The following is a 27,410-nucleotide window of genomic DNA, read 5'->3' on the forward strand; positions in this document are numbered from 1 at the left end:
TAATTCTCGGTAAAAGCCTTGATTTCACCACTCCAATATCCTTTATGATCCTTTCAATAATATGCATACCTTGCCAATCCATCACCCCTGTACTTTGCCGCCAGTGTGTTATCCTTTCATTCATTCGGTCGTAGGCGACCTATTATTTAGAAGGGGGGCGGGGACCTCTACTGTACTTATGCATGTGCTGTCATATTTTTATTTGATTTTGCATAATGATACGACATTCCATGATCACAGAGCATGTGGCATTATAACAGTCCTCAATAACGGTATTTATGTTATAAAGTATCACCTGATAGAGCTATTACAACCATTTGTTGTTCCATCACTTAGCTCTGTTTTTCGCTGTGCTTTCCCCACTACACTTATCATTTGTAAAATTCAAGCATTATGGGAGGAAGAACAGTGCGCTGAGAACCTATAATACTTGTTGTTTCTGATGAAGCCAGGGAAATTTTAGCTCGAGCAAGATGGATAGCATACTTTACAAGATTTCAACTACCCAACGAGGAAATTTCCATCAAATTCTTACAGAATCTACAAAATGGACAATCAGTGGTAAGAGGCAGGCAAATCTAGACAACGCAAGTTCAAACAGTGTTACGAATAAGACAAGTTTAGATAATGCAGGTTTAGATTGCATAGTAGACTCGGTTGCCGTAGTTGAAACACAAGCCACTAAAAGCTTTAAAGACCTTGAAGCAAAAAACACTAGTGATGCAGTAGCAGACAGAACAACAAACATTAAAACTGAAGATTTAATTGATGAGACCAAAGATAGTGAAATGAAAATGGTAGCTGAAGCAAACATTGAAACGCTGAATGTTAGCAGCAGCAGCGATAATATTATAATCGTGGGCAGCAATACGATAAAAAATGTAGACAATGTACAACAGGCCAATATCAGAAATGTTTCTTCGTTCATCAAGAACTGTGAGTCCGAAGAATGTGATAGGGAAAAAGAAGAATTCCATAGCATCAAAAGCAAACATCAAATGTTAGGCAGTCATCCAGATCCATGCTTCTGGTCTTCAGGACTCAAGAATGCTAGTGACAACAATAGAGCCAACAATTATGAACCTAAACCTGATAAAAGAAGTCAAGTGGATAAAAACCAAAATTTTTCAAAGGAGATAAAACCTAGAAGAAAAGTGGTTAATTTATCTTCTTAGGAATTAGGTCCATAAGTCATGAGTGTTCTCAACAAAGGATTGGGGTTTGCAGTTGCCCCTAAAAACATACCTGTTGAGAATATCATCTGTAATATAGAAGATGGGATCAACAACCTATCTCTTGAAGACAAGGAATCAGTAAGGCAAGAAATTTCCATCATTATGAGAAAATCAAAAACTCCCAAAAGTAATTTAAAGAAAGAAGAACTTCTTGCTCTTAAGGCCCTTCGAAATAATGATAAAATTGTAGTTCTTAAGGCTGATAAGGGTGGGGGAACAGTAATCTTAGACAAAGAAGACTATGTCTATAAAATGAATGAACACCTAGCCTGTGGTAGTTATAAAAAACTTAGCAAAAATCCCATTCCCAAAATCATGAGAGAGGTAAAAAAGACCATTTCAGAATCCAACCTTGAAGAAAAATTAAAGAAAAAACTAACACCTTCTTGTGAAACTATCCCAAGAATTTATGGTTTACCTAAAATCCATAAAGAAGGAGTTCCTCTTAGACCAATAGTTAATACCATTGGCTCCCCAACCTATGAACTCGCTAAATATGTCTCCAAGATCCTTAGGCCTCTTATTGGGAACACTGATTCTTTCATTAAAGACTCCCATGACTTTGTGAACCTTATTAAGAATGAGAGGATGAACCAGGATGACATCCTGGTGAGCTTTGACGTAGTATCCCTATGTACCAGGATTCCTCTTGATGAATCCATTAAGGTTATAAAAGATGTTACTGATCCCCAAACCGAAAGGCTAGCTGAGATTTGTTTACGATCAACTATTTTCACCTTCCAAGGTGGATACTATGAGCAAACATCTGGAGTGGCAATGGGATCACCCATCTTGCCAATTGTGGCCAACCTTTACATGGAATATTTTGAAAAGAAGGCCCTTGAATCATACCGTTTGAAACCAACTTGGTGGAAGCGATTCGTAGATGACACAAACATAAAATGGACTCATGGAAAAATAGAGCTTGATAAGTTTTTCATTCACCTTAACTCTATCTCCCCTGAAATAAAATTCACCATGGAGAAAGAAGAAAACATGAGGATCCCATTTTTAGACATTCTTATCATTAGGAAGGGGGATGGCTCCTTAGGGCATAAGGTTTTTAGGAAGTCAACCCACACAGAGAGCTACCTCCATGAAAACTCCCACCATCACCCATCCCAGAAGTTTGGCATTCTGAACACTCTGGACATCAGAGCTCTTAGAATCTCTGATTCTGATCATTTAGTCGAAGAAAAGAAGCACTTAGTATCAGCTTTTAATAGTATAGAATACAAAGAAAAAGAAATCAGAATGGCTATAGAAAGGGCTGAAAGAAGGGTGTTACCTAAGGAGCTTAAAGATCAAGACCAACCTCAGTGCGGGAAGGTGTTTCTACCTTATATTCAAGGGGTAACAGACAAGATTGCAAGAATCCTGAGAAAGAAAGACATAATCACCCAGTTCTCGGCCACGGGAGCAATTAGACAAAGTATGAGGTCTGTCAAAGATAATATTGATAGACACCAACTTAAAGGAGTGACACCAACTTAAAGGAGTTTATAAAATAGATTGTTCATGTGGGAAAAGTTACATTCGTGAAATAGGTCGTTCCTTGCAAACAAGATTGAAGGAACATGTAGCGGATATTAGGAATGATAGGTCTCGTACTTCGGCCCTGGCAGAGCATTCCTCTAAAACTAAGCACCATCTTTGTGTGGAAAATGCCTCAATTGTTGCAACAGAAGAACATCATCATAAGCGGAAAATTAGAGAGGCTCTTGAGATTATGAAACATCCACACAATCTCAACAGGGACAATGACATCGAGATCAGTAGTAGCTGGTTTCCCTTAATCAGAGAAATCAAAGAAATCAAGACCTCCAGTGCCTCCTAGGTTTGCCCTCAATAAGGTTTTTATCTCCTAAAATCAGTCTCTTGACATTAATAATTAACATATAAATATAATAATTTTTAATCTATTAAATTATTAATAATAATTAAGTAGTAAGTAAAAGTTATAATATGTACTATTATTATTAATTATTAATTATGAGTATTAAGTGTGAGTATTCATATTAAAATTAAATTTTATTATTATTTATAAATAACTATTAATAAAATTAGTTTAAAAATTTTATATTATAATACTTATTACGGAGTATTAATTGTTATCATTATAAAATTATTACTTATTATTATTAAAAATATTAAAAATTATTACTAATTATTATTATAGATTATTATAAACTATTAGTATTACCATTAATTCATAAAAATTACGATTAAATCCAATTAACCCCTAAAATAATCTCATTTATATTCAAACTAATAAATAATATCATCAATATTAATAAATTATCTCATTAATATTCAATTTAATAGAAACTGATCTCTATTATAATATTAATATTTATTGTAACATAACATAACATTTAGGAAAATAGAGAACACAACGAGCGATGGAGGCGTATCAGAGTCTTAGGGTTTCTGAGGAGATTGGATGCGCCGTCAGGGTTTCAAGAGTTCTGATAAACAATGGACCGGCTCATCGCCTGGTTGCTGGTTTCGCTGGAAACGCTGTTCCCTTTTGGCACTGGGGCGGATCTGCTAAGGAGAGGTTTTTCGACGATTCAAAGCGACTGGGGTGCTTTCCATCTCGCTGGACGCAGGGAGCACACTTCTGGGGGACATCAGAAAACGCAGGCACAGAGTTTGTTAACCCAAACCAACAGGTTTTTATGATTGGTACTGATGCGGCTTCCTGCGTGGATGCATTTTTTTGGCACGGCAAAGACATTTATGCCTATAGAGGGAAAAACCTTCCGGCAGACCTCAGGCCACTTTTCGTTGCTCTGTGGGTTAGATCTGTTGACCAGGGGCAGGTTTCGAAAGGTAGGGCCGTAGATCTGCTACGGCTTGGAAATATTGATCCGTTTTTGCGGCGTATGGAGACGCTTATGCGTTTTGCAGCGCCGATCTGGGCTCCAGCCATCACGTTGGTGCATTCAAACAACGGACCTTGCAGATCCGGGAGGGAAATACCAGATCATACCATCTCCAGGCTGCTGGATGGGGACAAATACAGAAGATCCGGGGGGGAGGTACCAGATCGTGCCAGCTCTAGGCAGATCTCGCCAGATCTAGATCACAAAACCACAAAACGGGATCTGCGCAAGGCAAACACAAAACTGAAACAAATATTCATCAGAACAACGGAAGGCAAGCACATCTGTGTACAGATCTGGGAACAGTGGAGTGTATTGGAACTTAAAAAAGAAATCCAGGAAAAACTAGGAATCCCAGCCGCTCTCCAAATCCTAATCTTTTCAGGGATATGCATGCAGGAGCATCACTCCCTCCAGTATTACAAGATTGAAAGGGACTCAACCATTATTCTCAGTCACCGATTGAGAGGCGGATCCAAGGGTGCTACCTCAAAATCTACAGGAAACTACCGAGACGCAGCCAAAGGGAAAGACCCTTCAAAGGGGAAAGAAACCACAGAGGCCAGTATACCTCCAGGGCAGTATATCGTGGATCAAATGCCAGAGAGTCCATCCATCTTGCTGGATATTCCAGAGGTAAAGTGCATTTTTTCAGATCTGGAAAAAAATGCTGTTATTTGTAGATTTAACGGTTTCTGGCCTAAAACTGAGGCTTTGTACCAATGGATTCACACGGTCTGGACAAAAAACTGCCAGATCCACCTATGTTCGAAGGGTTTCTTCATAGTAGTATTCAACGTAGACGAAGAGAAGGAAAAAGTTCTCAGTGAAGGACCATGGTTCTGGGGCAATGCGGGATTATTTATCACCCCATGGTTTCCAGAGTTTGATGTCAATACTATGGTGGTATCAAGGATGCCAGTATGGGTAAGGTTGCATAACCTCCCAATACACTTTTGGCATTTCAAGACCTTATCACTTATAGGGAATACTCTTGGAAGAATGTTAAAGATTGATACAGATAGACACTTAAAAGGAATTTTTACTTTTGCTAGGATATGTGTCGAGGTAGATCTCAGCCAAGGATTACCCGAAAGCATCATCCTGAACTTTAACAATATCCAGTGGAAACAACCTTTGGACTATGAGAACACAGCATTCAGGTGCAGGGGATGTCAACAAACAGGTCATTTGCTCAATGCATGTCCCAGCAAGAGCAAGCCACAACAAAGGAAGCACAAAGGATGGCAGAACTTAGATGAAGTCCTAAGGAGGAGAACAGCACGAAAGAAAGCCCCTTCGGTAACAGAAGAGGAAAAAACAGGAGCAGAAGAGGATGATAACATCATAGAGGAAGTTGAAACAAAGAATCAGAAGGAAAATAGAGCAGCCAACAAGGATCCACAGCCACATGCAAATCAGGCAGAGACCCAGCAAAATAATGCAGAGTTGACAAGCGTGGATCAAAGCATGGGAGGCAACAAACGGCAACACCATTCAGACACTTCAGACTCAGATAAAGAATCAGGGCAGCCGAACGAAACAACTCAGATAGTCATTGCTTCGATCGAGCCCACTATGGGTGAATGGCGAAAGGTTGAAAAGAAAAAGGGGCGAAAAACATGAGACATTTTTCCCTTTTTTCTTTCTCTTGTCCTTTCTCTTATTCTTTGTGCATATTAGTCTTCAAAATGTTGTGTGGGGTGCGTTAGCACTCGTGCCCAAGTGGCAATTTTCTGAATGCTTCATTGCATCTGCTAGTGTAACTTTTCATTAATTCTTTAATAAAAGGTTACCGTTTTTTTCCCTGGAAAAAAAACATAACATAACATTTATTAATTATTATTAATATTTATAAATAACCATAAATAATAATAATTTATAACAATTATAATACTTATTATTATTATTATTTTATTTTATTAATAAATTTATTTATAAGAAATTGTTATTATAAATTATTTTAAATTATTATACATAAAAATTATTATTTATTATGAGAAAATTATTAATTATGAAGAGAAACTATATTACTAAGAAATCTCACCTTTAGTATTTATTATTAGTATTAATCTATCATCATAAATAAATGTTATATGATTAGAATTAAAATAAACCTAATTTAATAAAATTGAATATATGGATAATATTATTTATTAAGCAGTCGACTTTCATTTTTCCTTTAATCGAAACAACTTACCTCATAACTATTTATATCTCACAATTGATCTCTTCTACTATCAACATTCAATAAGAGTCCTGATGATGGATCCCTGTTGGGATTTGAAATGTTGACAGAAAAATGGTTTTTACTGTGGGTTCTCCGGTTACAAAGTTAGAAAATCATTGTATCAGATGCCGTGATAGTAGAAGTATCCAGGTTACCGGCAAAAGGACCAATATGGGTTGGTAAGCGATTGAAGTTGCATGACGTTATTGAGGCATTAAGGGACGAAGGACATGAGCTAATCAAGAGGGGCAAAGGCATTTGGCCATCTTCTCTTGGAGAACCATGGGGAGAATTAGCATGAATCGTCCAGAACTACATTACCTGTGATAGGCGTAAAGACATGGTAAGGTCGCGGCAACTCAAACTTTTAGTAGTTTTAAAAGGAAAGTGCTTTGTTAATTTATGTGCATTGTTGAATTCTCTACTACATGACACTGCCGAGAGGCTGAGATGGTCCCATTACATAGAAACAGTAGTTAGCAACCACTGTTTGATCAGGTTAATAGTTAGCTATAACCTCGCCCAACAAAAATCAAGCTGGGATGATCTAATATTAGGTCTCGAAGGAGGCTTAGCCGTGCGAGAACCTAACGTTGTTCCAAAAAGAAACAAGACAACCCTTTCAAGAAACATACCTCACAAGCGCAAGCGATCCACAAGGTTGAGGTCAAAACTGGGAGTGTCTGAAAATCCTCAAGGTAGCGTCAGTCAACCCATAGAATTATCCAGCCCAGTAAGTGAACAATACTTGCAGCTAGAGTTAGAAGGACATGATAACCCTGAATAAGACCATGAGGAAGGAACATGGCATTCTGGAGATGAACAAAGAAACGAATTGGGACATTCCCCAACACCAAATATGAGTCCCCAAGGTGATTTGTTGCACGATTTTGAATTGGCCTAGGTCTTGGCCAACATGAATGTTTACATGCAGCCTGAAAGCCTACTCAATCTTAATTTAGGAGCAACCCAATCTCCTGAGAATTCTGGAAATACCAAAATTCTATCTCCCTCAAAAGATGCAAGCCGTGAAGCAGAAACAAATGCAGAGGCCATTCGAGAAGTAGAGAATCAATATGATGACACACTCCTAGTGGAAAACAGCCAGGTAGGCCTAAGCACAGAGAACATAGGCCAAGAAGAAGAAGTAGAGACAAAGATAATTTGGGAAGCTGATAATCAATCAGGAGACACGGTCTTATTAGAATAGAGCCAGGGTGAGCAACTAGGCTCTTTAGAAGCAGAAACTATTAACGAGACTGTCAGTAGAATAGTTTCTCCTCCAAAAAAGTATAGAGCCAAATTGAAAAAGCTTAGGAAAGAACAGCAGAAGCTTCGCAAAACAGTCAAAAGGCTCAGAAGAAAAATAAAAGAAATCACAGCAGGAAAGGTTCCAGAAAAAACCTCAGAGATAGTAAATGCAGCTGTACAGACAGAGTTATATGAAGGTAGGGCTACAGGGACTCAAACTGAGCCCATACCCACTCAACCAATCATCACTCAAGAGGAACAACATGCAATTTTAGTAGATGTAGCTACTCAGACAGAGGAGGTACCCTCTTATAGCAAGGCTACTCAGATGGAGGCTTGGACTTCCCATAATAAGGAGTTTCAGATAGAAAACATCCTTTCTCATAGGATAAGCACTTAGACATGCATACAAGCCAAAGATATCATGACACAAAATGACCCCATTATACTGAATCTTCAGGAAGAATTAGCACAGGCTCAGCTCTCGTTAGAACGGCTTGAACAAGAAATCGTTTCCCAGTAGAAATATCAAGAGTTGCAGAGATAACTTCAGGAAATGAAAGCAATAGAGAGCGAGACCTTCGATAGATATAGAAAAGCAGAAGAAAAAATAGAGAGAATCAAGCTCAAACTAGATAGGGTCATGGCTCGGACAGAAACCATCTGCTCATTATATACAAATGTCTTGGCATGCAGGGCTCCTGCCACCAATTATGCCTTTTTTTGTTAGAACGATACTTGCTGTTGAAAATTAAAGTTGTGAGAGCTGGAAAACCAATTGAATTAAAAATATTTGAAGATTTTATAAATTCCTACAAACAACATGGTGTAAAGGTTTAGAGGCTGCTTTGTGAATTTTACCTGCACAATTCTGTATTAGAGAACGAGGTGGAAAAGAACCCTAACTCTTTTGTGGGAGATGTTCAATTCCAGGCCTTTATCTCATTTGCAGTTAACCAACTTAAATGGTTTAAAGCTCATAACACATTCCAACAACAAGAGCATGGATTGGATCTTTGGGTAAGAAGTGAACCCAAACACCCTTTGAAAATGCTTGCCAACCATAAGAGTCTGATGACAAGGGAAGGGGTGATTAAAATTTTAGGGCCTATTCATAAGGAAATTGTACAGAATAGAGTATCATATTTTCAATCCATTCAAGAAAGCTCTCTGGCTGCATCCAAGCTCAGGTGGACAGTCTCCACTAGTAGTGTGCAGGATAGGGAGCCATTTAATTACATAAATTTTAAAGTAGGTACGGCTTGTTTTATCACCTATAGCAACATTATTTTGAGAGAGGGACCTTATTGGTTAGGATGTCGGTTTCGTAGCCCCATCATTTGGTATCCTCCTGAAGGTTATAGGGCTATCTACGAATTGCATGAAGGAAAATAAGGACCCATCTTTGCACTCCTAGTTCAACATCAGGTTTTAGACCAATTTTTTATGCTCCTTCTCCAGCCTACTCTTTAACTGCACTCCATCAGAATTACTTACTTTTCATGAGGACATGAAACAGGGTAAGCAGGGGAGTATGTTGAGTTACAAAATGGGTATGTATTTACTATTAATTTCATCATCTTTTTCCTTGATTCTTATCTTTTCCATATCTTAATGCGCTAATATATTGAGGAATTATGGTAAGAAATGGATGAATTATTTGCAGTTACGATTTAGATAACTTTTACCCTTCTTTATGCAGGAAAGTGACGAAAGGAACAATTGTTGTTCCCTCACGATGGAACAACAAATGCCGACAAGCAAAGGAAGGAACGCATCGATTGCAGACAAGGTTGAGGGCGAATCAGAGGGATCATTGTGAAATAAGAAAGGTGTCTAAAGTTAGTAATCGGTTCTGAATCCCTCAGGACTAGGAGATCCCGAGGGATCACATTTACCATTTACCCCTTACCCCTTTTTGATTATAAAAGAAAGTGATTGTAGGAAGAAAGGGGAGGAATCTCTATTATTTTTTGAATTGTAATTTTCATTACAGACTCTCGTTGTTCAGGGAACGCGACTATATTGTAATGCTATTTAAGTTCGATGATTAATATATAATTGAAGTTGTTGTTCCCTTGCATTGTCTGAAGTAGCTCAGCAGTGTTTTTTGGCGGCTAAAGGCCTGGCCACTGGTGGATTGAACTACTCTCTTGTATTATATTTCTGATGATCATAAAGTTTGGTTGGTTTGATAATTTTCCTATTTCTGTGAGTTTACTTTATTCGTTGTTTATCGCTTCCCTGTATTGAATTCTAGTGTATGTTATTTATATACTTTACAACACTTTCATTTGATTCGAGTTATATTTATTATAAATTACTTAGTGAATCGCATTGATTTAATCAGCTGTAAGAGTTTGGTTATTGCTATTGGACTCTCAGGATTGATATCATTTCTATTTTGAATGCTTTATAGAGATTGAATATAATTTAGATAGAATCAACTAAGAAGATGTGAGTTATTGCTACTGTGCTCTTCGATGATGCTATTGTTACTTGAATTGCTGTAAGATTTGATTTCAGTAGAAGATTGAGTTTTGAAGCTAGATGTCATATTTCCTTTAATAATTGCAATTTGAGTTTATTATTTTCATCCATTTATTCTTGTGTCAAAGATCTATACTAAAATTTAAGAAACATTACTCTCTTAATTTATAACATGCACATACTGTGTACACACTTGAAATAAGAGGACTTGCCCATGTTGATGATTAATGTGGGATAATTAAGAGTTTTAAAAGGCACCTTTTATCAACCAACATCAAATAGCCAAGGAAGGTGGAAACTTGACGGTCCTATTGTGTGGACCCTAGAGATAGTGCGAAGGTTGGAAGCGTTAGAGGATAAGTTCGCCCGTGCTGTCGATCATTGGTTCGATCACGTCATAGGAGGATTTGTGACTGAATTCATGGTCGACACCTTAGTAAGCTATAGCGAGGCGGAGTGATGCTTTTTAAAGGACCGTTGGGTAAGTATGTGAAAGCTTTGATTACTTGGATTAAAATGTTGTTGTGCAAAAAATGGGTTATGCATCTACCTTGATGTTCGAGACTACGCGAAGCAGAAAAAGTTATAGAAATTAACGAAGAAAGGGTCCGTAGTATAACCCCTTGATTTCACCTCCACGAAGAGATGAAGAAGGGATAGTGAAGGTTTCTTCGCGAAGTGCTATTCAGTTAATAAGACAAGGATTTCTGCGAATACCACCTCCACCCACACCACCTTCAACTTCACCACCATCACCTCCAACTTCACCTATACCACCTCCACCTCCACCGCGGTTTAGTATGGCAAATACAGTGAAGTTGCCTTTGTTCAAAGGCCTGGGAAAAGAGGACCCAAACCAATTCTGGTTCATTGTGAGGGATGTATGGGAAGCTCAAGGTGTTACAAATGATCATATAAAGAAGGTGACACTGGTTAGTGCTCTGCAAGATTGCGCAATAACTTGGTATATTAAGTACTCTAATGATAACCTGAATGCTGGAGTACCAGACATCTAGGCAACACTAAATAGGAATTTAGCAAGCCTAAATCTGAAGCACAGTCAATTGTGGGATTCAAAGAGATCGCGATGCGACTAGATGAGATGCCTTGGGAACTAGATTAGAGGCTGAAATGTAAAATCTGTGAAGCCAACATGAATTTGACAGATGGACAACATTGGGAGTTGTTTGTGGCTTCTCTTCTACCGCACTTAAAGAGTGCACTGTTTTAGTAGAAGATAACAACTCAGGTAGAGGACTTGGAGATTGCCATGAGACTACATGAGACTCTAATAAAAGATCCTAATCTAGGAGTTCAAAAAATCCATGCGCAGCTAAAGATAATGTGCCTTGAGATGCAAAGTCTGAAGCAGGACAATAGAGTTCGGCCAAAGGTATGCGAGGAGGTATGGTGCTTGAAATGCAAGAGTCAGGGTCATGACAAAGACCATTGCCCGGTCTTTTCAAATTACATTGCAGGATAAGGACCGATGCATTTAAGGCCAGAAACTCAAGTAGGACCTAGCGCGGGGCCTGCATTATGGTGCGCTATCTATCAGATAACCAGAAAACATGCCATAGATAATTGTCACTTGCTACAGAAGTATGTACAAGAACTGCAACAGCTATTCTGTAACATTTGTAGGTCGGTAGAACATGATGAGCATACTTTTAGGAGCTATGAATTGATGATGGATAGAACTCCTGCCTATAGGTTTTAGGCTGAAACATGGTGTTATAGACATTTTTGTGCCTCGTAACATGGAGCATGAAATGTCGATAATTACAGGGATCCTCAGTCCCTAAACATGTTGTTCTTACCCCTAGAAGAACAAGGTCAGCAAACCACAGCACTTCCCATCAGTTCTCCACCTGAAAACACTCAAAAACAGGCTATTTTTGGATCATGCCAGCTGCTCCACTGAGCATCTGCGCTGGAATGCAACTGCTCCTCCTTGTACCTGCGCTGAAAGTCAAATCTAATGAAGGCTACCTGCGCTGGGCGAGATTGGCCAAGTGGCACAATCATTCTGCAAGGTGTCAATTGGCCAGGAAGCTTCCAAACTGACACTTGGTTCATGGGATTCGCCCTGTGATGAGTAAGAGGTACTTGATCTCCATGTGGAAGCAAGGATCTCCAAGTGGACTCAAGAACTGAAGTTTAACTGAAGAGGGAGAGGACACAAGGCAGCTTTATGTCAGTCTCAAGCTGACTCATCCTTTCTCCTTCTACCCTATATATAGAGCTCTTCTATGAGGTCTGAGGGGGCTGGAATTTTGTGCAAAGCAAGGAAGTGCTGTTGGTTTACAGTTAGAGCTATTGGGTGATTGCTTTTATAGAGGTGAAGAGGAGATTTCTTGCTGCTAGGGAGGTGCTGCTGGATTGGAGCCATTGATGGTTGTAACCTTCTCAAAACCCTGTTACTTTTATCAATAAAGCTTTGAATGTTCTCCTATATACTTGTATTGCATTGATGTATTGTATTTACTTGTATATTTGATTCACTCTAATCCATGCATCAGTTATGAGTACATGTATCTTGTAGTTTTCTTCTCTCTGTTGTGCAGGATCTGTGTGTAACTGGACCGGCAAAGGGAGCAAGGAGCTGGGAACAAGAGACAAATAGAGAGGATAAGGATCGACAAAAGCGAAAGACACCGGTTGGTTAATCTTTTCTTCCTTCTCTCTGTACTTTCATAAAGGAAAACATTAAAGCTTTACTTTCAGTTGTTGCTAAAGACTGTCACCTTTAGAGTAGGGATAGGGTCATCCGAGTCGGATACTTTTCCCCACAACAAACTGGCGACTCCACTGGGGAGCCTAGTATCTTGTTGGTGTTTGTAGTATCTTTGCTATTCATTTCCTGAAGAAAAGAGTACCAAATCGAAAAGCTTTTGACTATATCAAAAGCGAAGTAGAGGGGCTGCTACTCTTGCTCATTTTCTGAGCAGATTCATGATTTGAAGAGCTGATCTACAAAAGACTCTTGTACTCTTTGTGATAGCTTTTCATCCTCTTGATCACCCCTTAGCTTGTACTTGACCTATAGCTTTTTATTTCAGCAAAAACAGTGCATTTTTGAGCTTTTTATGACCCGGAAATCCTTGTAAACGCAACTCTCGTGTCTCAGTGCAGGCTGTCCACAGGCAGTCTGCATTTCAGCGCAGGTACCCCCTTCGGGAACTGCACTGAGAGTCAATCTGACAGACCAGAGCCTGCGCTGACCCAGTTAGGCTATGTCTTCCTGAGGTTTCCCACTGTGTCTTAGCCCTGTTTTCACTGATTTTTTGCTGCTGATTGCTAGTCATTGTACTTGCTGTAAACCAACTTTCCTTGACATTATTTCGCCTCAGTTGTGTGATGAAACTATGAGTGTTCTTTCAGTATTTCTTGCTTCAGTTACAGTTTCCCATTGTGAAAAGCGAACCAGTATAGCGGTGACCTCTTAGATCCTGAACTGTAAAAGTGTCTTTGTGATCTCAAGAGCTAGTCTTATTACTGTTCATGGCTGTTTGAGTTTGTTTGTTTTTCATTTTATGGTTTGAATCTATACATTTCAGTGTCTAAACAAGTCGATCTTAAGGTGTTTTTTGATTTTGGACAAGCTTGTTTGTTTTTCACTTGAAATTAGATTCAAAAATCATACAACAATTTTCCTTTCTGTCTTACATCAACATTAAGGATAACGAAAAGAAATACATGCATTGTGCATATTTGCATTTGACTGTGTGCTTGACGATTTAGGAAAATTTGCATTTTAGTGTGTGTTCTATGATCTGTGCGAAAAGTTGTGTCTTTCTTTTCCCTCAATAGATTAAGGTTTTCAAAGTTGAAAGATTGAAAAGTTTTGCTTCTCATCTTAGATTGCATTTAGGAAGTTGTATATATACATCTCGTGGTGATCCTTAAAGGCAAACTGCTAAGCAAGATCAACATTAAAATAAATCCAATTTACATAACAACGCTTTGTAACATAATGCAAACATCTAGAGGTCTAGGTAGAGACGTGTTCCGGCGTCGTTAAACGTAGTGACTGTCGATCTCTACGAAGGTGGGTGATTCCTCCTGAGAGTCGGTGGCACTAATACGGACTTGTGCTCCCGCGTACCGTTGCGTATATTGGGAGACCCCTATAGGCATTTATCCTTTATCCTTAGGAAGCCGTGTCAGCCGCCCTACTGATCGCGATGCAGTGAACACAACATTCACAAAGATCGACCACCCGTACCGTAAAACGTATTCTGTGGTTTCGCGAAAGGTTTGGCACACCCTCTGCCTAGATCTCCAGAGCAGTTTCTTTTGGCCTTTTTCAAACTCTATAACTGAAAAAGTCCAACCGAGCATTTGTCACTTCGGGCTCGTTAATACATCGAAGTCGACTAGAGTCATCTTTAGCTTTTTCTCGACTCTTAAAACATGAAAAAGCAAGTTTGTGTCTAAAAGCGTCGTTAATAAAATTTATTTTAAGCGGAACATAATCACCTGTTATTCCCACGTTGATCTTTCAGTTGAAAAGTATGGAGCCCACCAACCAAGGAAGTAACCTTGGCGGAAGTCCAAATCCCTTCTCCTCTTGGGGAGATGTTGGTGCGCCTCATATGGCAACATTGTCACTTCCAGGATTGACAATCGGCCTACCTGTATGGCTCTTTTCAACTAATGTAGTCCAGATCGCCACTAATCCTGAGCAGTCGAATCAACAGTCAGAACAATCTAGAACTACCCACCAGCCTTCCACTTCTTACGATACTTCCCCTGATCCTTCATCTTCGCAAGGTAGAGCTGGCAAGAGTCAGCCTCCCAAGGAGAAGAAGGAAAAGAAGAAGAGAGAAAAGAAGCAGAAGGAGCCTCTGGCGAAGGCAACTGGGGGCAAACAGAAGAAAGCTGACAAAAACCCACACACTGCACCGACCGGGCCTAAATCGCCATGTGTCATTTGCAAAGGGATCCACTTCCATCGTGATTGTCCTTGTATTCCCCGGATACTAAGGGACTGGTCCCCAAGGTTGCACAATCCGGTAGCATCAACCTCTGGTTGTCATGTTGATTGCAGTCCGTCAACTAACGAGAGTGAAGGACGAAGAAGGGGACCAAGATCACCCTGTCTATTGTGTGAAGGCAATCATGCCATCCACAAATGTCCATTCTTAGATGAGGCAAAGAGAGTTTTGGAAGATCGCCCGGTTTCACCGTTGCGACTTCCTCCTGGATATCAAAAACTCGCGCCTAATCCCTCGATAGTTGAAAATCCAGTTGACCCGCTCAAGTGGTCAGCTGAAGTGTCAGTCATTGAGAATGAACCTACTGAATCCAGACCAGACGAAAGTCTAAAGGTCGAAACGGCAGTTGACCTGGTTCTTCCTTCAGAGGTTTCATCGTCCAATGACTCCGTCATTGAAGACCCGTCTTCAAATGACACCGTCGCCGAAGAGTCAGCTTCATGCGACACCCTCACTGAAGAGAATAAGGATGACACCATCCAGGTTCTTTTCATTAGCACCGACTCTGATGAGCGTCAGGGCAATGCACCCATTCCTTTATCGCAGGAAGGAACATCATCAGGGTCATACCCGGCCATATATTCGGTCCCACCACCAAGCAACCTGGTTGTATCCTTTGATTGGAATCAACTAGGCAGACCCCGGTTACCAGCCAGTATACCATTCAGAATCATTGTCCAGATCTATAGAATGATTATGGCTGGTACTATCGTTGATGAAGGGGCGTCTGTGAGTATCCTTTCCTCTATTGCTTGGAAAGCACTGGGTTCCCCAGCGCTTTTACCTGAGTTAAGAAATCTCTCAGGTTTTGATAAAGGAACCAGTCGACCATTAGGAATCCTCCCCAATGTACCTGTTACATTGAAAGGGAAGACCGTCAACTTAAACGTGATGGTCGTCCAGGGACCCTTGGATTATAACCTACTCCTTGGACATGACTATATTTATTGCATAGGAGCGATAGTCTCCTCACTCTTTAGAGTAATGTGTTTTCCACATGAAGGAAGGATGGTCAAGCTCGTAGACCAACTTTCATTTCCGGGATCTCGCATCGCAAATAGTCAAATACCAATCCTAAATGGTCTGTTCACTCAAGATTCGCCTCCACCGCCAGTCCTCCTTCCCGATGAGTGCGAGTGATTCGGAAAGAAAGACTGGAACCCAGGGGGCATGCACCCTGGTCTGCTTCGGGCAGAAGAAACCCTGGGTATAAGGAAGAATTTCCGCAGAAGAATGGACTAGTCCGTACCCCGTCCGGCGGTGGAAGAGGGGTTGTTCTAGAATAATATTCTTTTGTCAAAGTTATGCGAGTGAGATAATCTGCTTCTCGCTCCCCTTGTCTAGATAATCAGGATACCGAGGATGAGGACCATTTGCTGTAGCAAGTAGTAACCATCTTTGAAGACAAGCCTCACCCATTAAAACATATGTTTTGAAGGATAAGTAGGGGCAGCCTCCAAAGAAAGAGATTCTATTGTTACAACAGGCGGCCACCATTTTTAGTAACCTAATGTTAGACATCGCCGAAGAAAGAGATTGATTTGCGGCAGCAAATAGAACCCTCTTCGGATAATAAGAAAGAAGCATGCCTCCCTCAATAATACCAATGTTTTGTCTTTGAGTAGTGTTCTTCTCTTTTCACAAATAGCTGTTCGTTAAAAGTTGGGCCGACGGGAAGCCTGAGTACCGCATAAGACCCCTTAAAATAACGAGAAGACTAGTATCGTTAACATTAGATTAGCAAGATGACAAGTAGCTGTGAACACCCAAAGAAAAGCAGAGGTAGGGGAGAGGAGGGGCAGCCTCGAAATTCTATCCTATACCTGGGGGCATGCAAACTTTTGGAATGTAAGCAAGGGACGACTATTTATTTTTTTTAAATTTTTAGGTCCTCCCTTTAAACCTGTAGGTCTAACCCTTTAAACTCGTAGGATTAGCCATTTCCGACCTTGCATGAAGAAAGCCTGTGGGGCAAAGGTAAAAACTTGCCAAAATTGGAGCATAGCTTCGTGAGATAAAGCTCCTTAAAAAATAGCTATCTCACAGGAGGCGTTCTTATTATGACTGGTATATCGAGCAGTTTCAGCACATAGTTCATGCTCGTTAAAAAATAAACGCAAGATCCGAGCAGTTTTAGCGCATAGTTCATGCTCGTTAAAAAATAAACATAAGTTTATGAGCAGGCTTTCCTTTAGAGTTCAAGCTCATTCAGAAAAAATGAACCGGTAAATACCCTTCTGAGATCGTAAATTCATCAGCCATAAAAGCCTTGGTCGTGTTTGTGCACCGTCACCTCCACCGTCATTTGGCCGATCATTCACTTCCATTTGTGTGTTTACCCTTTTTGAGGAACATCTGCGAAGAGTGATTTCACTTAGCCATCCTTGTGACACTGCCGTGATTGGAATATTCCAACTTGTACCTGGAATCAGTTGCTATCCCTGTTTATCACTCGTTCCTCAAAAGACGAGTCTTCTTTGAGCTCTTTTCACTGACTCGTAAAATATGAAAAGTTTGCCGAGTTTTGGCCTTCCAGCTCGTTAAAGCGACCGGAAGAGCTATCCCTCCTCTAGATTTTAATCTTTTTGGACCTGAGGGATTATTGCACAAAAAGATCGAGCGCTTGTTTTGTTCGGCTCGTTAAAGCAATCGAAAATTCATCCCTTCTGTATTGTTTTATACTTTTTCGGACTTAAGGGATTAGATGACGAAAAAGGAATTTTGGAGTTGACTTTATGTACCTTTTCAGACTCTCTAAAAATGAAAAAGACCAAGTTATCCTTGTCGTTAGACTCGTTAAATTCATTAAATAGCGACAAACTTGTCTTTAGACGAGAACGAGTTTCCCTATCGCTAAGCTCGTTAAATCATAGCGATGGGCTTGCCCGAAGGGCAGGTTATAGAACAAGCATATGTTATCCTCCTCAAGCTTGACAAAAATAAAGAGGTACTGGTCAGAAATGATTGGGGAAAAATTGGGAGAACATCAAAGTTTAATGGTAGCAAGTCGCTCTTGAACATGACACTTTTCCTCCGTACCACATCGGGTTGGGTTGTTTCATTCACCGGTCTCATCACCATGGTCCTCGCCAAACCATCCACATTTGGGGTAATGCTACCGATCCATCGCATCAGTGTCGTTATATGTTCAAGAGGGGTCATTCTGAAAGTGTCAACCGTGCCCCATCCACTGCCATACATTATCCTTCATCCATTCATGATCGCCACCCTGAATCATATATCACAGTTTGTTTTCAACTCCGCTAAAATCATTAGCTCTGTTCCGTGTCATTGATGTGGGATTCATTAAGGCCCTCCTTTGACAGATCGCTTCTTGTCGACTTCAGCTCATTATCCAAGAAGTTGATCTAGGAACACCCCCATCAGTACTTTGAAGCTTGCATGCCTCAATGGCAAGTTTCTCACTTCCGGCAACAGGTATACATCAATGACCTTCGACCAGAAGATTTTGCGTGGCGTTCGACGCCAAGTCCTTTATTCACGCCACGTGAATTGTACTGCAGTACCTTGAGGGTCATTATCATTATCGGTGATTCCTCTCGCGCTTGTTAACGGTTTTCATCATTGACCGGTAATCAAGCGATGTCTTTCCATGTTCGACTTCAGCGAAATTCTCACATGGATCGACTTGTACTTAGAGTGAAGATCGAACGAGTTTGAAGACCCCGGATCTAGTTTCATCCATCCGGGCTGCGATACATATTCAGGAAATATAAAAGCATTTGTCATGTACATCATTGCAGCAGATGATCATCCTACTCAAAGGATGATAATTTCAGCAGAAAATTATCAGTCTACCATCAGACGATCGTCTGTTCTATGTACCAAAATGTATTTATAAAGCTGAGCATGGGAATGCCCGCCTCAGCTAGATCATGAAAACAGAATGAAAAATAATGTATTGTATTGTATTGTATTACAGGGCACCTCTCAGCACTTGAATGAACTTCGGACCCTCTAGATAAAGCATTTCACCCAATAAACGGCCTCATACTTTAGGGGGCAACTATTATAGACATTTTTGTGCCTCGTAACATGGAGCATGAAATGTCGATAATTACAGGGATCCTCAGTCCCTAAACATGTTGTTCTTACCCCTAGAAGAACAAGGTCAGCAAACCACAGCACTTCCCATCAGTTCTCCACCTGAAAACACTCAAAAACAGGCTATTTTTGGATCATGTCAGCTGCTCCACTGAGCATCTGCGCTGGAATGCAACTGCTCCTCCTTGTACCTGCGCTGAAAGTCAAATCTAATGAAGGCTACCTGCGCTGGGCGAGATTGGCCAAGTGGCACAGTCATTCTGCAAGGTGTCAATTGCCCAGGAAGCTTCCAAACTGACACTTGGTTCATGGGATTCGCCCTGTGATGAGTAAGAGGTACTTGATCTCCATGTGGAAGCAAGGATCTCCAAGTGGACTCAAGAACTGAAGTTTAACTGAAGAGGGAGAGGACACAAGGCAGCTTTATGTCAGTCTCAAGCTGACTCATCCTTTCTCCTTCTACCCTATATATAGAGCTCTTCTATGAGGTCTAAGGGGGCTGGAATTTTGTGCAAAGCAAGGAAGTGTTGTTGGTTTACAGTTAGAGCTATTGGGTGATTGCTTTTATAGAGGTGAAGAGGAGATTTCTTGCTGCTGGGGAGGTGCTGCTGGATTGGAGCCATTGATGGTTGTAACCTTCTCAGAACCCTGTTACTTTTATCAATAAAGCTTTGAATGTTCTCCTATATACTTGTATTGCATTGATGTATTGTATTTACTTGTATATTTGATTCACTCTAATCCATGCATCAGTTATGAGTACATGTATCTTGTAGTTTTCTTCTCTCTGTTGTGCAGGATCTGTGTGTAGCTGGACCGGCAAAGGGAGCAAGGAGCTGGGAACAAGAGACAAATAGAGAGGATAAGGATCGACAAAAGCGAAAGACACCGGTTGGTTAATCTTTTCTTCCTTCTCTCTGTACTTTCATAAAGGAAAACATTAAAGCTTTACTTTCAGTTGTTGCTAAAGACTGTGACCTTTAGGGTAGGGATAGGGTCATCCGAGTCGGATACTTTTCCCCACAACACATGGCCCCTTGACTAGAATGTAGGGATCGCGTGGACAAGATTTCAGGTGCGTGGATGAGGCTGAGGTGGAGGAGGACTCGGTAGAGCTCGAGGACAGTTGATTTGCTGCAATTGCAGAGGACCGGGACACTATGCCCATGATTGCACTAATCCAACGCGTTCTTCATGCAAGTATTGCACGCTATTTGATCATGAAACGGAAGATTGTCCTATGATGATAGCTAGGATACATGACAAAGGGGCGCTACCACCTTCGCCAAGTTAGAACCTGTAGATGATGAGATCTGAGCCGCGCGACGAAGATCCAAACGTAAATATAGTACTCGGAAGTGTAATCGCGATGGGAGATGATAAGGGGAAACATTCAGAAGATAGTACATGGGTTCACAAAGCCTCGATGATAGAAGCTGAGTTCAATTTGGAGCGCACTTATGAAACCTTCGTGGAAGCTAAGAAGAGCTTCGCTGACGCCTCCACCTCAGGAAGCAAGGATAAGATTGAGCCAGAGATGGAGCCCTCTATGCTCAAAACTTTCCTGGAAACCTATATGAAGTTACTGCATGACAGTAAGGCTATGAAAGGGTTACAAGAACTCATAAATAAATGCGCTGGAACACTGCTAGGTGAGCCGCTTGTACTATTAAAGATTGACAAGCATAAAACAAGGACGGGACGAGAGATGAGACTGAATGCACAAATAGGATATTATGAAATGGATCAGGTCATTTTGGACCTAGGGTCAGATGCGAATGGCCTACCAAAGTAGACTTGGGAGTGAATGGGGAGACCTGCACTTCAGTGGTCTCTGATTTAGCTAAGGATGGTGAATCAACATAAAATCATCCCCATGGGGCAGTTGTAGGGGGTTATTGTGGATATCATGGGAGCGAGCACGCTGGCGGATTTTGAAGTAATAGAGATAGTGGATGACAATAATCCCTACCCTCTGCTCCTGGTAATTGACTGGGATATTGATATGAATGGGGTAATCAATCTGAAGAAGCAAAAGATGATCTTAGAGAAGAAATTGTTGCGCGTAACAATACCCATTGATCCTGTCGAAGGATCGCGATATACTAAACCTATCTATTATTATGAGAGTGATGATGACCTGGAATATATCTATGAGATAACAACGTGAGACCAAGATTGGGTGAATCCCACTACGGATGGATGGATTACGTGGGATTGCGAGAGTTCCTGCACTTCGGACTTCGATGAAGAAATATAATGCTGGCAGAATCAATTACATGAAGTAACTACATTGAACTACAACATGAAGACCTGGTCACTGTGCTATCTGTCATGAGAGGTAATAAATCTGCCTATTTATGATGGTCTAAAGGAGGTAGATATATTTTTGGATGCATTTGAAATGGAGGTACCAGAAAAGCAGCTCTTCCAGGCCTTGGACTGGGCACTGCGCATTACACTCGCAAGATGGTGGGGTATGCACAAGGGACGCTTTGATGATTGGCATGAATGTAGGAGGATGATGAGAACACGATTTGGGAAGCCTAAGATGCAACTGACAGACTAGTATTATGGGTAGAATGATCCACACATGCATCTAGCCAAATGGATGCAGCCTCATGGAGAAAAGCCCCAAACAGAGTGGGTGCACCTGTTCTGTCATACCCTGGATGTTATCCCAATGAATTGGTATATAGAAACAGAGCTTCATCATGGGATAGGTGAATGGGATATCCTACACGAAGGATTCATAATGACATTCAGTTTTGAGGACAGGTTTGACAGTATTGATGAAGCACTACAAGAGGTGAAAGAATCCATCTTTAGGATACCACGGGATCCTTTAGCCCTAATTCAACCTGAATGGGATACTTAGCTGAGCCATGTGCTTGAATGTTATAATATAACTGTTGAAGTAGAGGACGAGGATCGACGGAAGATTAACATTCTAGAAACATAAGGTGACCGTGAGGTTCAAGGACTGTAGATTGACAACCCTGATATAACCATGCCAGTGAAAACAAAACAAGTGAACATTGGTACGGAGGCAGAACCCAAATTTGTGAAGATTGGAGACTACTGGGATGATGCGATGGTGGATAAAGTCGCTGAATTACTCCGTGAATACGAGGAACTATTCCCTACCAAGTTTAAGGATTTGAAAGGAATAATCAGAAACCTAGGAGTGATGAAGATCATGTTAAAGCTCAACATGGAGCCAGTTAAGTAGAAGCTTTACCAACTCAATCCAAAATACAAGCATAAGGTTCACTTAGAGCTATACAAGATGCTAGCAGCAGACCTCATTGAGTCTATGGAAGAATCCGATTGGGTAATCTTGTTACAAATCCATTTGGGCACATCAAATCCCAACATCCAGATCAGTGTTTTAGGGCTCATCAAATCCCAACATACAGGTTAGTGTTTTAGGGCTTATCAAACCCTAATTTTAGTTGCTTCATGCCCTAAAAAAGTCACCCCTTTGAATGCCTCCTTCCCAGATAGTTTCATGACATGAAGACATCCAGAAATAGCCTCTAGAGGGACCAACACAGGTAATACCTTATGAGGGTGCGCTGTAGAGCAGTTGAGTCCACTGCCAGGGTGCTCTTCAGAGCACTTAGGCTTGCTTTCACCTTCTTTGGGTGAGAATGAGCAAAATTCACATAGGGTTTTGGGAATATTCTTATATTTTGGAGTCATTTAGAAGGTTCCCTTACTTATCAACTCCTATGAGCTCAAAAATGGATGAGGAATAAGTTAAGGTGCATCCTATCCTCTCATCCCTTCCTCCATGGAACTAATTCTAAGTATGGAAGGCCATTCAATGCCACCATTAATGACAAAACCTCCTTCATCTTCCTATAAATTGACCACTCATCTAAGTGATCAAGGGCTGGATTATGTTGAATTCTAAGGAGATAATGCTGCTATGAGATTTGGTTTTCAAGCAAGTATTGTAATGCTACAAGTTTGTCATGCTTTTGATGTGATGTGGATGGGATCCAAGCTGGAGGAATGGCTTTGAATCAGACACCAATGGTTGTATTTCCTTCTTCTATCTAGTAAAGTGTTTGAACCTTTCTCCATATGTTTGTATTATTTCATAATGCTTATGTGTGTGAATTGTATCTGATTCCTTTCACTTATATTCAATAGATCATATGCCTTGATCGGTTTTTGTCTTCTATTGTGTTTACAGGGTATTTCTCAAGTAGATTAAGTACGAGAAGGAGTGACGGAATCGATACAAGGGAGATGAGAGGAAAGTGGAACTACAAGTAGGTCTCCTATCTTCTCATCTTATCTATTGCTTATAGGAAAAGTCTAAAACACTTTAAACTGTTGTTCTAGATGCAACTACTTATCTAGGGAAATAGTATTTATCCGTAGATACTAAATTCTCCAAAACAAATTGGTGACTCTGTTGGGGAAACTATCACCTTTCCTAGTAGCTTATTCACCTCCTAAGACATTCTTGTAGACCCTACTTGTGTTCATTGACTATATTTTAGCTCTTTTGCATTGAATTTTGGTCAAAATTTGAGGTTAGATGACTCTTGAGTGGCCTCTCAGAAATCAGCGCAGGGTTGGTCAAGGGACAATGCTTTGCAGAGCACCCTTGAGTGACAGATAATGCTCTATAGTGTAGTTAGGCCCTATTTGACCTACGATGATCAACCTTAGGTCAAATTCCCACCTTTAGAAAGTATTTTTTCCAACGTTTCTCTGTTTTTTTGCTTGCTGATTGATTAGTGAATGTCATGTCTCAGAGAACAAATTTTTATCTCCTTTGCTAGCCCTACTTTTATTTGATTAATTAATTTTTCTTTAATGTTTTCTTTGTCATTATTAGTCTATAGTCAAAGTTAGAATATAGTTGATTAATCTTCATTCGAAAGAAAGTGTTGTAAAGTCTTCTCTTCCTTCGAATTAGAACTGTCGTAAAAGTCTTCGTTTTTATTAAAGATTGATTGATTGTATGTGCATAGTTTCATTTTTTGTTCATCATAACATTAAGGGATTTGAAAAGAAAAACTTGCATTGTCCATATTATAGTTTGTGAATGCTTGAAAGGAATAGCTAGGGAAATTGCATTAGATGTGCTCTTTGCTCTTTGTCAAAAATCTGATTGCTCTATCCCTACTAGCTAAGGATTTTCATTGTTCAATTGAATGGAAAGAATGCTTATAATATTAGTTGCACTTTAGGAATTGCAAACATACATCACGTGGTGAACCTTGAAAGGAAAATTATAAAGAAGATCAACTTCAAATTTATCTGAATTTACCTAATGGAGCATTGTCACCTAACGAAAAACATTTAGAGTTCTAATGATTTGAATTTCATGGCTTTGATACCACTTGATCCGAAAATAGATCTAAGATAATTAATAAGGTATTACAGATTCATGTGCATGGATGGCCCTATGTTATTTTATGCAATGGATTGATAAGATTGCGAAATACACAAACACTAAAGCAGTAAGAGAAACATAATAAGCAACACATACACAACAAATTTAATAAGGATTTCACCCAATACTCTTGGGCTACATCTCCTGGTCCAGCCTTAGTGGTGGCCTCTCTATTATGTTTTCAAAGCAGAGTTTTTACAACAGTGAGCTCAATTTGAGTCTCACTCAACAGATATAAATCAACAAGAATGTACTTGGATCCCCAAAGTCTGTGGAGTACACAGACTCTTCTTACTGAATCTTGACCTCTATTGGTCACAATGGTATGAGTCCAATCTGAGACTCAATACATGACAGGCATAGACAAAGGAGTTTGCTTGAACCTCTCAAGCCTTCTCTGGAGTACACAGACTCTCTAACTCTCTCTGGCTCTGTCTCGATGTTGCCTTTGCTTCTGCAGGTCAGCTCGACTTCTTCTCTCTGTTCTATGCTCTCTGCTTTCTGCGTCTAACTAACCCTTTTCTCTCTCTGTTAGTTCATGGCTTTAAATCTAATTTTCTTTTTGAATATTCATTTCCACTTCCCAGCTTTTTGGTTCTCTCACCTGTGTCTATTTGAATTCCTCTGTTTTGCGTCATCATCACTATATAACACCTCACGGGGAGGTGGCCACCTGTTTCATAACGAACTGAGTGTCAGTTCTCTTAGAAATGTTTGAACTACCATTATTTCCATTTAACTCCCAGAATGCCCGTGAACATGATTCTTCTGCCAACTCATCGTTCATGCTAGACTTCAAATCTTATACGCTTTGCCTATTTACCCCGTTGAATCCAGTCATCCATCAGATTGCATTTCCGCTGTCCATCTGGAGCCTCCAGATCCTACAGTCTCCATCCATATCGGGGAGGTAAGTAGCATGACGTTTACTCGTCCGATGTGAGTGGTTTTCTCTCTCTTCCGTCGGGTGCATGGCACCCAGTGTGTGGCATCGAGTGAGACTCGGTTTAAACCGCTTACCACTTGAAGCCCTTCTGATATTCTTCCAGTTTTTGTGTGGGAACTTCCTCTGATGGAATCAGTGTGATATCCATATGGTTTTATGACTTTTTGGGTCTGGGTTGCTTGGGACTTTTCCTTCTTCGAGGGGTTTTCCTGGCACATATCAGAAACTACCCCCGTTTCTTGAAATGACCTCCCATCCTGCTAATTTGTGACAACGCACGTTACCATGGGCCAACGGTCTACGTGCTTGACCGAGGGTCCTCGCTGCTCCGAGTTGTTCACAAATTACAACTGTTTCAAGGATATTTTTGATAAGCTCGATCTTTATAAGACTTTGAAACCTTGGCATGAATTTTACAGAGTTCATGAAAAATTAGAGAGTGTTTTAGGATCCAATTCGGATCATGGCCTTCCCACTGAAAAAGCTTTTGGACCACCAAAAGTTGGTTTTTAAGCATCCATCAAGTGAGGGTATAAATTCCTCGCTTGCTCAATCTCTATCCATTTTGCATTGCTTGGTTTTGAACCTTTGAGCCCAATCTTAAGGTACTCAGCATCCCCTCTGCATGTGGTTCTCACCTTCCTATCTAGAACTGTATCTTCCTAAAACTCATTGAGATATTCAGGTAACAGATCATCAATAGAAGGCAATTGACTCTGCTCTTCGGGATCTTCAAGTAATGAAGGTTCAAATAGTCTCAAGCTTTGTGCATTAACAACTGAGTAGATGTGCATGTAAGCTGGTAAATCAAGGCGAAAATCATTCTCACCAATTTTCTCAAGTATCTTGAAAGGTGCATACGTTATTGGCTTCAACTTCTTTCCTTCACCTTACATCCTGTCTTTGCTGATATACAACTAGACTTGATCACCAACTTGGAAACTATGCTCAATCTGATGCTTATCATGCCTTGCCTTGTACTTGGCTTGGCTCTTTTCCAGTTGTTCCTGTACTGCCTGGTGAATCTCTTGGATTTTTTCAATTAACTTGGTTGCCTTGTCCACATCATTGTGTCCATCAACCGCTATGTCTTTACCAAAGACAAAATCCAAGGGATATATTGGTGTCAAACCAAAATAGGTCTCAAAAGGAGATCTATAGCACGGTTGTAAGCATGCTGCACATAACATAAATGTTCATCCTAAAGTTTGGTATGCTTGTTACAATAGCCTCTGAGCAACTGGATCACTATCCTATTGACCACTTCTATTTGGCCATCTGTTTGTGGATGAAAGGTTGTGCTCTTCTTTAGTTTAGTGTCCATCAATTCCCACAAACTCGACCAAAACTTTCCAACAAATCAGGAATCTCGATTAGATACAATGGAAGTGGGTAATCCAAAATGAACCCATACATGCTGAAAGAACAACTTTGCTATTTGTTCAGCTGTAATTTGTTTGTTACAAGGTATTAAAATACACATTTTGCTGAACCTATCCACAATAACATATAAATAGTCATGACCTTTTCTAGATTTAGGTAGTCCCCCAATGAAGTCCATGGAAACACTTTCCCAAGCATGAGAAGGAACTGGTAGTGGAGTGTACAAGCCTAGTTTTCTATTGCTAGGCTTGCTTTTTGCAGACATCGTACACCCTCTTACATATCTAGAAACTGTCTCATTCATTTTTGGCCAATAACAAAATCTTTGTAGCTGTGCAACTGTTTTACTTACACCAAAGTGACATGATAGTAGAGAAGTGTGTGCTTCTCGAATTATCTTTACTCTTTCAGTTTGTGGAATGCATAGCTTTCCAAAATGATACAACAGTTGGTCCTTAACATGATAATCTAATTCTTCTATTTGTTTTCCACGACTTAAAGTT

At 40.3% G+C, this 27,410-nt stretch overlaps 1 protein-coding gene across 1 annotated transcript; it reads left to right on the forward strand.

Moving 5' to 3' along the window:
• The first annotated feature begins 1,193 nt into the window (after positions 1-1,193).
• LOC149209708 (uncharacterized) lies at positions 1,194-2,729 on the forward strand. The gene has a single exon (XM_089398714.1). It carries the CDS (start codon positions 1,194-1,196, stop codon positions 2,727-2,729), a length of 1,536 nt encoding a protein of 511 aa, XP_089254840.1.
• The last annotated feature ends 24,681 nt before the right edge of the window (positions 2,730-27,410 follow it).

Source organism: Pinus tabuliformis, chromosome 1_2, assembly GCF_031772625.1.
Source record: "Pinus tabuliformis cultivar Carrire ecotype Pingquan chromosome 1_2, CPIR1, whole genome shotgun sequence".
Lineage (NCBI taxonomy): Eukaryota > Viridiplantae > Streptophyta > Pinopsida > Pinales > Pinaceae > Pinus > Pinus tabuliformis.

Excerpts from the sequence above, each read along its gene's own strand:
- LOC149209708 (XM_089398714.1), top strand. The coding sequence starts at position 1,194 with ATGAGTGTTCTCAACAAAGGATTGGGGTTTGCAGTTGCCCCTAAAAAC.